The following is a 12,109-nucleotide window of genomic DNA, read 5'->3' on the forward strand; positions in this document are numbered from 1 at the left end:
AACTGTCTTTTCTCAGTTTCCATTAATGTATAGGCACATGGTCCTATCTCCAAAGATCTTCTTTTAGCGGTCAAATCACTTCCTATCATTATTACTGACAAACCCAGAAGGAGCTGTCCCAAGTACCATTTTCTATCTCTAAAATCAGGGTACGCTGACACCACCACCGCTGAGCCAAACGCCTGGCAGCCAGTATCAAGGGACAAGCAATACAAAATGATTGACTGAACAATCTTCGCAAAGAAATGGGTGAGCTCATCATAAAAGTCTTTGCATGAGTTTGTCACATGACATAGTAAGAAGCCCAACTGGCAAATGTCAGAAATCCAGCTGCTCAACAGATGACCACACAGCAGAAAAAGTAAACGCCTCAAAAATTACGGAAGACACCAAATTTCCCAAGAGCATGCATACAACTGATGCAACAATTTTGGGGCACACCTGTGTGTGTTAGGAAGCTAGCAATTTTTGGTGAATGTGTCATATCCACTACGCTCTAAATCAACCCCTATATTTCCTAAGCCAAAGACAGTACTATAAATCAAGTTGCTTCACATTTTTTTCATATATAACGGGGGTGGACTGTTTTTTCAATTCTCCTGTTAAAAATTGGACATCTGAGACGATTATGACTGCTGTACTAGGACCCTTATCTGGACATAAATCAAATTATTTTATACGTTGGTCTGCAAATACTCAGGTTACATTGAGCCATGGGACCGGACATTAATTGAAGACTACAATAATAATTAATGGTTGTTTACCCATATGTTAGGAGCTTGAAACAAACGCGCCTACTGTACAATTCCTTGCTATGACTCTGCTGAAGGAGTCAGGAAAGATGATCTCTGCCTAGAAATGGATTTCGCTTTAGTGAACATGATGGGTGCTCAAATTACACCTAGTGCTGTGGAGGCTGCGCAAACCAGGTGGTTTGTGTCCGTGCAGACAGCAGGCACGGTCTAAATTCCTGTTATTCTTGGGCTCGAGAGGAGAGCTACTAGTGAGCCAACTCCATCAATTGAAAGAGCTTACTGGCCGTACACTTCCCAGAAGGAAAATATATAATTTATGGTAAAACGAAAAACACTGGAAACATGGATATGGAAAACCATCAACATCTGTACAGCTTCAGGAGGGAAAAAAACTTGGTGAGCAGCGGAAGAAGGACTTAGAGGCATGGCGTTTCACTGTGTAACGCCAACTTCACTGGTCTGGGAGGTGGGACCTTAAAATAATCTCCATCTGTTGAGAAATGGAATGACACCTACTCATTCCTCTGGGGCATTGAATAAAAATTGAGCGAACTGTAAAGCATAGTTGCGGCTGGGCTGGAGTTGAGTCAAGAAGCAGTTTCATAATATGCTGGACTGCACTTGATACTGTAAAAGGATTAGGCACCTGGAGTGCCGCGGAGCCTTGAAGCGCCCTCTTCTCACCTCTAAGTGGTCCCAGTTGGCTGTTATCCTTGTAGGGCTCAGACGAGGAACATATCCTCGGATTGGTTCTTGAGGGGGCCGACGGTATGTGTCCCCCAGGAGTGCTAATTTATTGTGCTCCATACCACTGATGAGCTCCATGACATGACCCTTTCAAGGACCCTATGATATTGCACTCCTGCTTTTAATGAAAAACAAGTATTGGCAAAAGCAACAATTTTCTCATGCAAGACCAGTTTTTTGTTAAATGTTATTTTCTAATAACTGTCACCAACATTTCCGAGGTCATACCCACTTTACGAACAATGCTCCCAGTGCATATATTAGCCTGCACAGAGCATCACCCTGGAGATGCAGTGTTGGCTGAATATGCAATCCCTGCAATAAGACTCACTCCAGAAAAGCGTTGTGAACGAGAAGTTTGTCCGCCCCAGGCTGGCCTTTCTACCAATCACAAACCAGCTCATTAGTTGACACTCACCTCGAGAGGTGGAAAGCCTAAAAATGGAGGAGTCCATAAAGACATAATATGTGCAAATAATACAAGCACAAGGAGAAAACAAAGGGATTGGTGGCCCATTATTTATTTGATCTGAGAATTCCTCCTAGTGGGATACGAATTGGACTGAGTGTGTATCCACTTTATGATTATAGTAACAAGGAAGCAAAGAGATAGGAAATGGACTATGATCAGTCTTGCAGTGTATAAGAATTATTGTATTAAGGTCAAATGGTGACGTCTTGTTTTCGCATGTTATAAATGTTTCAGTGTTTGAGTCTACATACCAGAGATACACAAAAAACCAATGGAATGTGAATTGATGCACCGAATGGCTTACAATAGTGATTGATAAAAAATTATTTTGATTGAACTGTAGCCTTGTTGGACTACTTTAAACCTGCCAACTCATCGTGACAAAATAAACCCTTTTAAAATCGTTCCTTTTAATTATTAATAAGCCACCAGAAGGGAAGGCTTTGATAGCCAAAAATACAGTATGCTTAATATTAAAAAGAAGGGCATGTTCCTTTTGTGCTTAACATGCCATCACAGTGAAAACTCAAAATTGTTGTTTTCAATGTAGCATGGCCAGTGGTCCTATTGGCTAACGTGTAGTTTCACTTGGAACATGAAAGATATAACTCCAAGCTACTAACCCACTGCTGAGATTGGATTTAAGGTAACTTTTTTAGAAAGTTACCACTTTGTGGCCCAAATCTTTGGTAGCCTTTCCTGTGTATCTGCAGCATTTGTCACCCAAAACAATATTCTGCCCCCGCTAGGAAGTGTGAACCTCTCACAGGCACAGGGAACAAAGAGAATTAACGAAGGGAGGCGATGTGACCTCCTTCAGCGGGATTGGGATCATAGTTGGCCGTGCTTCAAAGAGGCTACCTCCTCAGTGAAGTGAATGAGAATCACACCTTGGACAGCCCTCTCCTTTGTGTAAGCTGACAGGCCGGTATCCCCTCCAGAGAGGGAAACCCAGTAGCAAATCCAGTTTCCCTGGAGAAGTGACTCATTAAGGTGAGCAAGAGTGTTCCCGGGGCTTCTCAGAGGGAAGAAAGCTTGGGCCTCTTTTGATTTGGTTGCAACCCCCAACAAAGTGAGGAAAGGTAGAAAGGGTAGCCTCATGGAAATTATTGCCCCATTTGCAAGTGAATCCTAACCTCCCAGAAACAAGAAGATGGCATAAAAGTGGCACCACAGACTCACAGTTCTCAGATCACTACTGGACTAGGAGATAATAGAAGGAGGACTCGCCTGGAGCCAGCAAAGACAGGCTACACTAAAGACTCAACTGCACCGGATACATCCAAGGAACCCACAAAGAGTGCTGTACCTTCTGTGCCCAATAGTGGAAAAGAGCTCCATTTGTGCCAGGATGGAAGAAGTGACTCCAAGGGCTAGGTGGCTAACCTCCAGTTAAGCGTAAGGGCCACCAAAAGCTAAAGGAACCTGCACTATTCTACTGCCCAGCTTCCCAGGAACACTTGCCCATCACTAGAAGACAAAGTCTGTGTTGGGTAACCAAGTCTGTACCTTCCAGAGGTGTCTCCAGGCCAATGGGACCCAGAGCTGAAGTGGACTCCTGTCTCCAAAATAAAAGGATTTTCCTACCTTTAAGTAACCGCTGAACCTACTGCAACTGGGAGACAAGTTGGCCAGTGACAACTAAACCTGCACAGGACTCCCCTGCTACAATGTGGACATTGAGTCCTGAGGCCGAAGATGACCCCTAAAGTTCAATGCTGCAAGGGTGGTCCCAGGAAAAACTCACTACATCTCTTCACCAGACAAACTCACTGCATCTCTTCAGCATTCCTTGAGCATCCTCTGCATCTCAGCATCCTTCCACCCCCCCCCCCCCCCCCAGCATCAGGACTACTGCTTCATCGGATCACTTTAACAAGGAAAAAGACACCAAGGACTGTAAGACTGCTGATTACAACACATAAACTGTCCCCCTGGACCACAGTGGTTCCTGTGGTTGGCCCCAGCCCACTGTGGCTAGTCCAAGAAGACTCTGGTAGCTACTTGCAATGATTTATTGCATCCAAGAACTTAAAGTTAAAGTATTTAATGTAACTTTCAAAAATCAGATCTCCAGTTCCCCTCAATATATGTTTGTTGTTTTGGTGTCCAAATTAAGATAAAAATACAGTCTATTTTTATAAATTGGTGTCCGATTTTTATTTTGCTGTGTCTCTTACTTATTAACTGTCTTGGTACTTCTAAATTCCCTATTCTTGTTCCTTTGACTAAGCCTGGCTGATCTGTGCCACAGTTACCCACAGCTGAGAGAAGGTTTATTGTTAAATAACCTAACTGGATCTGTTAGAGATAGTGGCATTATTATATAGTGAGGTTTCGCAACCACACCACATAACAATCCCCTTTCCTACAATTACCATTTAAACCTGCAGACTTTTCTGCTTACTTTATTTTATTTCAAAATGTTTTATTGAAAATGAACACAACAATAGACACATGCATTATCTGTGCTCGAAGTCCACTAGGCAACAATACAGTGCCAGTAAAAAGGTACAGTGAGCACATTATAAAAACGTCTCCAATTTAGAAAAAAATGTTGCTCGAGAGTAATTGCATGAAATCTGACATTGTAACGGTTTCAAACAGAATAATAAAAAACAAAAGAACAAAGAAAACAATTAATTTTGTTCATGTGTGGTGATGTAGACGGGGTCTGTGTGTTAGTGGGTAGAGACTGTGGGTCGTAGAATAAGTGATTAGAAAGATCCAGGAATGATTATAAGGGTCAACTAGATGTGGAACAGATGGAATACTTTTGTGCGAGTGTGGCATGCAGTGAGTGGAAGACCCTCTGACAGATAACTGATTAGGGCTCCCTAATGATACTTGAAGTTCTTATCTTGGTCCTGAAGGATGTCTGTCATCCTTTCCATAGTTAAACTTTGCCAGAGTCTGGCATGCCATTGAGTCAGGGATGGTGCTGCTGCTTTCTTCCAATTTGCGCCAATGGCCATCAGGGCAGCTCCCAAGCAGGGCCATAGTACAGAGTGGTTGCTTGACATTTGGTGTTGCAATGTGTCATCTCTTAGTCCTAGAAGTGTAGCACCCATTGTTGCAGGGATGGGATAACCCAATATAATTTTCATGTGTGCGAGGATTTCACTCCAAAATGGTCGGATCGTTGGACAGTCCCACCATGTATGTTGGAAATCACTGAAAAGGCCACAGTCCCTCCAACAGAGATCAGATGTGGATGGAAAAATCTTTTTCAATTTAGTTGGGTAGAGGTACCAGTCATATAAGAATTTTAAATGAGTCTCCCTAAGGCCTACTGAGTGATTACATTTATCATTTTCTCGCCATAGTTGTTGGCATTGCAAGTGTGAAAGCGGAGTAGTCAAAAGCCCATCTCAGAAACAAATAAGTTGAGGTGTTTTGGCTGCAATAGTTTGGAGTTGATGAGCATACAGAAAGGAGACAGCGCCTTTCATGCAGGCTGCTTGCTTCACAAATATTTCAAAGGGACTTGGATTGTGTGTGGCTGTGAGGAGTATGTTAGGATTAAGCACTCAATGTTGTAGTTGGGCATAGTGAAAATGTTCAGAGTCTGGAAGGCCGAAATCTCTTTGGAAATTTTCAAACGATAACATGTCCCTGACATGGAAGAGATCTGAAATCATAATACAACCCCCTTCTCTCCATTTGTCAAAAGCACCCGGTGTCAAGGCTGAGGGGGAGGCTGGATAGAAGTGTAAAAGTGTAAATGGAGAGGGGAAGGTGGTCCAACCAACTGTCTTTGTAAGCAAGTCTCATATTTGAAGAGTTGTATGGATCGTGTACTAAGTTATGTGTTAGGGGGTCGGTCTGGTTTAGGTTTCCAGAGGATATCCCATATTTATTTGCAACTATAACCCTATTCACATAGAGCCAGTGCTTGTCTTACTCTTTCAGCATCTATTCTGTAACGATCTATAATTGTGTCGCTTTATAGTATAGCTGAAAGTCTGGGAGCATCAGTCTGCCAGCTTGTCTTGAAAGCCTTAAAAGTTTGTAGGAGGGGGCCTCTATCTCTGCCACAGGAAGCGATTCAATAATGTACTAAGCTCAGCAAAGAATTCTTTGGGTACCTCATTTGGGAGGCCTTGGAAGAGTTAGAGTACCCTTGGCAGGACCACCATTTTAATCGCATTGATCCTCCCCAGCCATGAAAGATACATAGGTGACCAGCGTCTAAGATTGTCTTTTAAATTGGTGAAGCAGTGGGGTGAAATTGGCTCCATAAAAGTCAGCAATTTTTAGGGTGAGGTTGATATTGAGATATTTGATGTCCTCTTTCATCCATTTAAAGGGGGTCGAAAGGGCCAAGGCTTCCATGTCAAGGCTTCCATGTCGGGGAGGGCAAGGTAAGGTTGAGGATAAAGCATTTGTGAAGATTGATACAGTATCCATATACCTTTTCATAGGTGAAGAGGATGTGTTGGAGGGCTTGGAGGGAGGTGGCTGGTGCTGTAAGAGAAAGTAGTATGCTGCCTGCAAAAAGTGATACCTTGTGTTCATCAGAGCTAAAGGGGATACCTTGTATTTCTGTTGCTGGCCTTGTCTTAGCCCCTAACAGCTCTGAACTGAGAGCAAATAGTAAGGATTACAGTGGGAAACCCTGTCATGTTTGGCGCTGAAGTGAAAAAAAGTCAGAGCCCGTTCCGTTAACCATGACCCGTGATCTGGGATATGCATAGTTTGCCTGGACCATATGGATAAATTACTTGTGGAAGCCAAATGTCCGTAGTGTATGAAAGAGGAAGAACCAGTCCACTCGATCGAAGGCTTTTTCTGCATCGAGTGTGACTAGCACTGCTGGAAGTCGTTTTTTTGTTTCCCTTCTCGATCAGGTGGACTATTCTTCGAAGATTATTGTGAGTTTGTCTCCCCTGTATGAGTCCCGATATCAGGATGAATTAAATCAGGTAAGATTTTCTCATGTCTGGTGGCTGGTATTTTAGAATATAATTTAGCATCAAGTGCTTTGCTCATAGAAGGGGTAGCCTGTTTAATAGTGGCCATAAGGGTAAAAGGGGACTTAAGGTATGGAATCAGTTTGGCACTAAAGGTTTTATAGAATTGGGCTGTAAACCCATCAGGCCGAGGGAATTTCCATAGTTTGAGAGAGGAGATGGCTTCCTGAATTTCATCATCAGAGATTGGGCTAATTAGAAGGTAATTCTGGTCAGCTGCAACTTGGGATAAGGTCACGTCTTCCAAGTAATCCACTTGGCCTTGGTTGTCAATTGGGTCGAGGGTATAAAGAGTCTTACAGAAGCTGTAGAAATCTTGAGTTTTATCAGGTTTAGTTATGAGGGGGCTCTCCTGTATCTGTACGGATAAGATCAGTGAATGTTTTTTCATGTTGAATTTGTGGTTGACGGGCCACAAGAGTGCCTATTTTGTTTCGCTTGTCATAAGTGTATTGTTTAAGACGGAAAAGGGTATAGTCTGCTTTATTCGCATATATCCATTTAATTTGCCACCTACTGTATAGCTGTGGCCTTGCGTTAGAGACCTAGGGAAGGTTGATCTTTGTTGGCACGTTCTGCAAGAGAGAGTTTGGCTTCCAATGTCAGTCAGTCATTGGTCTCTGTTTTGTTAATGCAGTTGTGAGGGAGATGCATTTGCCACATATTACTGCTTTAAAGGAATCACAGGTTGTGAATGTATCTAGGTGTCGAGGATCATTGTCCTGGAAGTATTCTCTAACAGATTTGCGAAGGTCATCTCTCAACAGACAATCCCTAGCGAGAGAGTTTGGGAAAAAACATTTGCAGAGTTTAGGGGTCGGTCTTTTCCAGTCCATTGTAAGGCTTACTGGCCCATGATCTGAGATCACAATCGGGTGTAATGTGGCTGTTAAAAGGTGTTGTTGTAGGGATTGGCTTATGAAAATATAATCCAAATGGGAGTATGTGCAGTCGGAAAGGAAGAAAAAAGTGTAATCTTTAGGAGTTGAATGGGTGGTGTGCCAGACATCCAGTAGGCCAAAAGAATGAACTGTGTGTTTGAGTGTTTTATACAGTTTCCAGTTTTTGCTCTATGGGGGTGTGTACTATCGAGTTGTGGATCCCAAATGAAGTTAAAGTCCCCCATAAGCACAATATCGCCTTCAGCAAAGCCTCATAAAAGCATCAGAAATGAAGCAAGAAAGGTGGCTTGCACTGTGTTAGGGACATACACTGTCACTATGGTGCACATGAGGCCCTGGAGCACACCTTTAACTAAGAGGATCCCACCATCTTTGTCTGTCTTGTGGGCATGTGGTTGGAAGCGTATGGAGGAGTGGAACAGGAGCGCTACCCCATTGTGTTTTGTGGGTGCAGAGGAATGGTATATCAAATGGTATGATTCGTTTTTAAGTCTTCATCGGTACGTTTCAAGTGAGTCTCCTGTAAAGTAACAATATCATGTGGGTGGTCCAAAAGATATTTCCATAGTTTGTTCCTTTTAGAGGGCGAGTTAAGCCCCTTGATATTCTACGATAATACAGTTGATACCATAGAATTGGTGTGAGTAAGCATTGCGTAGGTCAGAATTCCATTGAACATAGGTATGGTTGTAATAAGCATTATAAGAGATGTCTCTCCCCAGACTCTACTACACAGCTATTCTGCTCATTTTAATAGGCTGCACTGCACTTCACCATCTTTACAGACTATTGAACAATGTTACCTGTTTTTATTTTGGAACATTTCTTTAAAAGTATGAGTTTATCAGAGGAATTAATTTGGATTCCCTCAATTTTATTTGTTAATAATTATCAAGGAAATTAATATATTAATACTCACTTCTATTAATGTAATTACATGTGCGCTACATAAACAAAGTACCATTAACCCATATATTTATACTAGGGACATTGCACAGTAATTTGGTACCCTTTGAAACATTCGATTATGGGTAAGGTACCCGCCAAACGGGAAGAGATTTCCATCGACAGTATTATATTGGTAAAGCTCTAACTGTTTCCTACATACCAAGCGAGGGCCGCTGGGTCCCATTATCAGCATTGCAGGTTATTCTTACATCCTCCCGATGAGTGCAGTCATGCTTTCCCCACTCTCTCCTGGCGCACTGGAGAAAGGAGGTCTCCTTGCCAGAGCAGCTGACATTATCCAACCAGATGTGTCCTGTACCGTCCTCAGCCTGGCTTTCCAGGGCATTCTTCCCATGCCTGTGAAAACAAAAAGGCAGCACGTCATTTACATCCATTCAAATAACATAGCATATTCATCCTCCGAAGTTTTAATTTACAATGATTTCTTAAGTGAGACAATAACATCAGGTTAAAAGAACAGTGCAATAGCTGCACCCTGGTATTTAATTACTAACAGCATGCATTTACCAGCATCGATAACGTATTAACAATGTGCATTCAAGTAATTACGGTCTTAACCTAGATTCAAGTGGTAGAAAGTTATATTGGACAATAACAAAATAGTGGTGTTCTAAACTTCCATTGATCATTCGCCAAACATACAAGTGTCGGCTGACCTTCATCCCTCAGAGGCGCCTCCAACAATGTTCGGGAGCGGTACAGTGATTTAAAAAAAAGATACTAAGTGCACGGAACCAGCAAGCAGCATGTTGGTATTCTACTTCACCATTTTGCAGCTCTACTGTAAAAATTGACTGCTGTTTCCTGATTTTACCATGCAAATCAATGCATCACAATGTGCCCAGACAGGAATATTTTCCCTAACAGAGCCTGGTCTTCAAGTAGAACTCCTCTGTGGAGTAAGATTTCGTATTTTAAATCAGCACCTTTGGAGGTTCTCCATGTCACTTTTCAACATTGTTGCCTAGTATGGCGTCCCAGGGGGGATCAGCCGAAGAATGAGGTCTCCCCCCCAGGGTCTTTGGGGAGGGTGGTACGCCTGTGACCAGACTTGGGCTGTGTTTGGGTGGTCTTTGGGCGCTTGGGTGGGGGTATATATGGTGCCATTTTGTACGGCCGGCCACCATTTTGTCAACAGGTGACACGTGGCCGGTCCGTGTTTTGTGGGGACGTCTTTTCTCCCCAATCCCTCTTTTTTGTCCATCCGGGGCTCCCCTCCTTCAGTTTTATCAGCTGTTTTAAGAGGTCGCTCAATTTGAGCAGGTGCATACATGGGGTTAGTGTATCTGGTGGGTGTCGTTGGGAACAGGTGCAGGCGGAGGTGAGGAGAGTTTGCCGCTAACAAAATACGTGCAGATGGGCAGGATGGCAGGACAATTTTAGGTACTATGGGGGGGGACGGCAGCAGGTTGCGACAGGCAGGAAGGAAGATTGACATTAGCGTTCAGGAGGAGAACAAACGGGCATGAGAGAGAAGTAGGTAAAACAAGAGTCGAGAGGGGTGGCAGGAGAACCTTGCAGGGAGGGGGGAGGTTGGGGTAGGGGAGGGCGGAGGATAGTGTGGTTAGGTGTTTTGATGTCTAGCGAGGCTTTAGTTTTGTAAGGCAAAGGCCAAGGGTTTTGTTTGTAAGTGCACCTGTTCCAATAAAGCGGCCTTTTGCACACAGCAACGGTGTCATGGTCTCGTTCCCTCCTCCCCAAACACTTTATATCCAAACTATTTGTCTTTCTTTCACATGACTGCCGTTGGAGGCAACCGGCAACCCATTAGGAAATGGTGAACAGCTGTGTATGGAGTCTTAGGAGGTGGCCATCTTCAAGACATGCATCGAAATAGCTGGATGATACACATGTTTAGAGGACAGGCATTTAGTTATATTAAAATGGGCCAGGGCTCTTTGATTTTATATGCTGCGGCTCCTGACTGCTTCTTGCACACAGATCGGAAGGACCTTAACTGCTAATGCTATTCATGCTTCGCTGGACCGTGCCACCCCTCACACTGCGAAACAGGAAAAGCGCACACAGGCGTGTTATGTAGCATCCATACCGAATACCGAATACTTCTCCATTCCCGCACAAGATGAAATGGAGAAGAGGCTCAGAGCAGTCTAAGAGCAGTCTATACACTCTCAGGATTGGTCCAGGGCAAGTGAAGCGGGCTACAGTAGCCACCCCTACTAAGGGAATCCACGGGGCTAGACAAAGTTGTAACCTCCACTTTTAAAAACACAGCGCCTATTTTAATATCTAGTGTAATAAAGTGGTTTTTTGTTTTGTTTTTTGCTTTCTCTCTCTCTGTTACACACGCACACATTCATATTATAGTCTGCCTTTGCTCCCTGCCTGGGCCCCCTCTAATGTGGTTATCACATTCCGCAACTATCGCTCTGCCTGGGATCCCACCCTCCTTCTCCTCTACGTGTGCCACTGCCACAGATACAAAGAAGGCCTCCACATAAAAGAAACGCAGTGCAAGCTGCGCACAAAGACACAAGCATACACACAGTACAAAGGCAGCAGCAGATCAGTGCAGATGTCTGTCACAAACGGAGAAGGCTCTACAATGTTGCTTGCAGCAGTGCAAGCTTCCCTAAAGCGAATCGCCACTTACGGTTTTGGTCGTACATACAAATTACTGAAGCATGTGTGCCACGTGGTCTTAGATAACATGTACTTGTTATTTATTAATTTAAATAAGGTGTTGGACTTAGAGTGTGTATAATACAAAATTGAAGATATGTTTCAGTCAAGTGAAATTGAGGTTTTACTTGTTTCAATAATGACTGGTGAGACGCCTCCTGGTTATGTTCATACAAACAAAAATAAATATCTGACAAGTGTGCCGAATAGCTCCAGGCCCCAAGGCCAGTAACATAAAGAGTAGAGCACATTTCCCTCGCACTTCTTGGTAAAGTAACACCATGGTAAGATTGATTTGGCATTACACTAAATCACAGGCCATAAAATATGATGGCTTGTTGCAGGCCGTGGGTAATGTATATTTATTTGTCTTGGCCTTCGGGTCTAGAATTCCGTAAACTTCAACCTGTGTGGTGCCTGCCATAAAAATATATCACACATGTGAAGGGTAGGAGGCCCGAAGCCGGTGGAGTGTGAAAGCAAGGATGAGTGGATGCAGATTACGAAGGATTTTCCCAAAAGTGCAACACTGATTCCATCTGCTGCCTGCAACCATCGGCATTGCTTCATAACTGAACATTTTTTTCCCCTCTGTGCAGAAACAAGACAAGCTCATTCTAATTAGAATCGTTGTTCCATAGTGAGATA

The 12,109-nt window shown here is 43.4% G+C and overlaps 1 protein-coding gene across 2 annotated transcripts in view; it reads right to left on the bottom strand.

The window, feature by feature from the left end:
* PRSS12 (serine protease 12) overlaps window positions 1-12,109 on the bottom strand; it is a 562,235-nt gene that overhangs the window by 286,855 nt on the left and 263,271 nt on the right. For both annotated transcript variants that reach the window (XM_069230157.1, XM_069230158.1), the window contains exon 7: window positions 8,958-9,154. In XM_069230157.1, the coding sequence (XP_069086258.1) occupies window positions 8,958-9,154 (197 nt within the window). The remainder of the gene's footprint in view (window positions 1-8,957; window positions 9,155-12,109) is intronic.

Source organism: Pleurodeles waltl, chromosome 1_1, assembly GCF_031143425.1.
Source record: "Pleurodeles waltl isolate 20211129_DDA chromosome 1_1, aPleWal1.hap1.20221129, whole genome shotgun sequence".
NCBI classification, from domain to species: Eukaryota; Metazoa; Chordata; class Amphibia; order Caudata; family Salamandridae; genus Pleurodeles; species Pleurodeles waltl.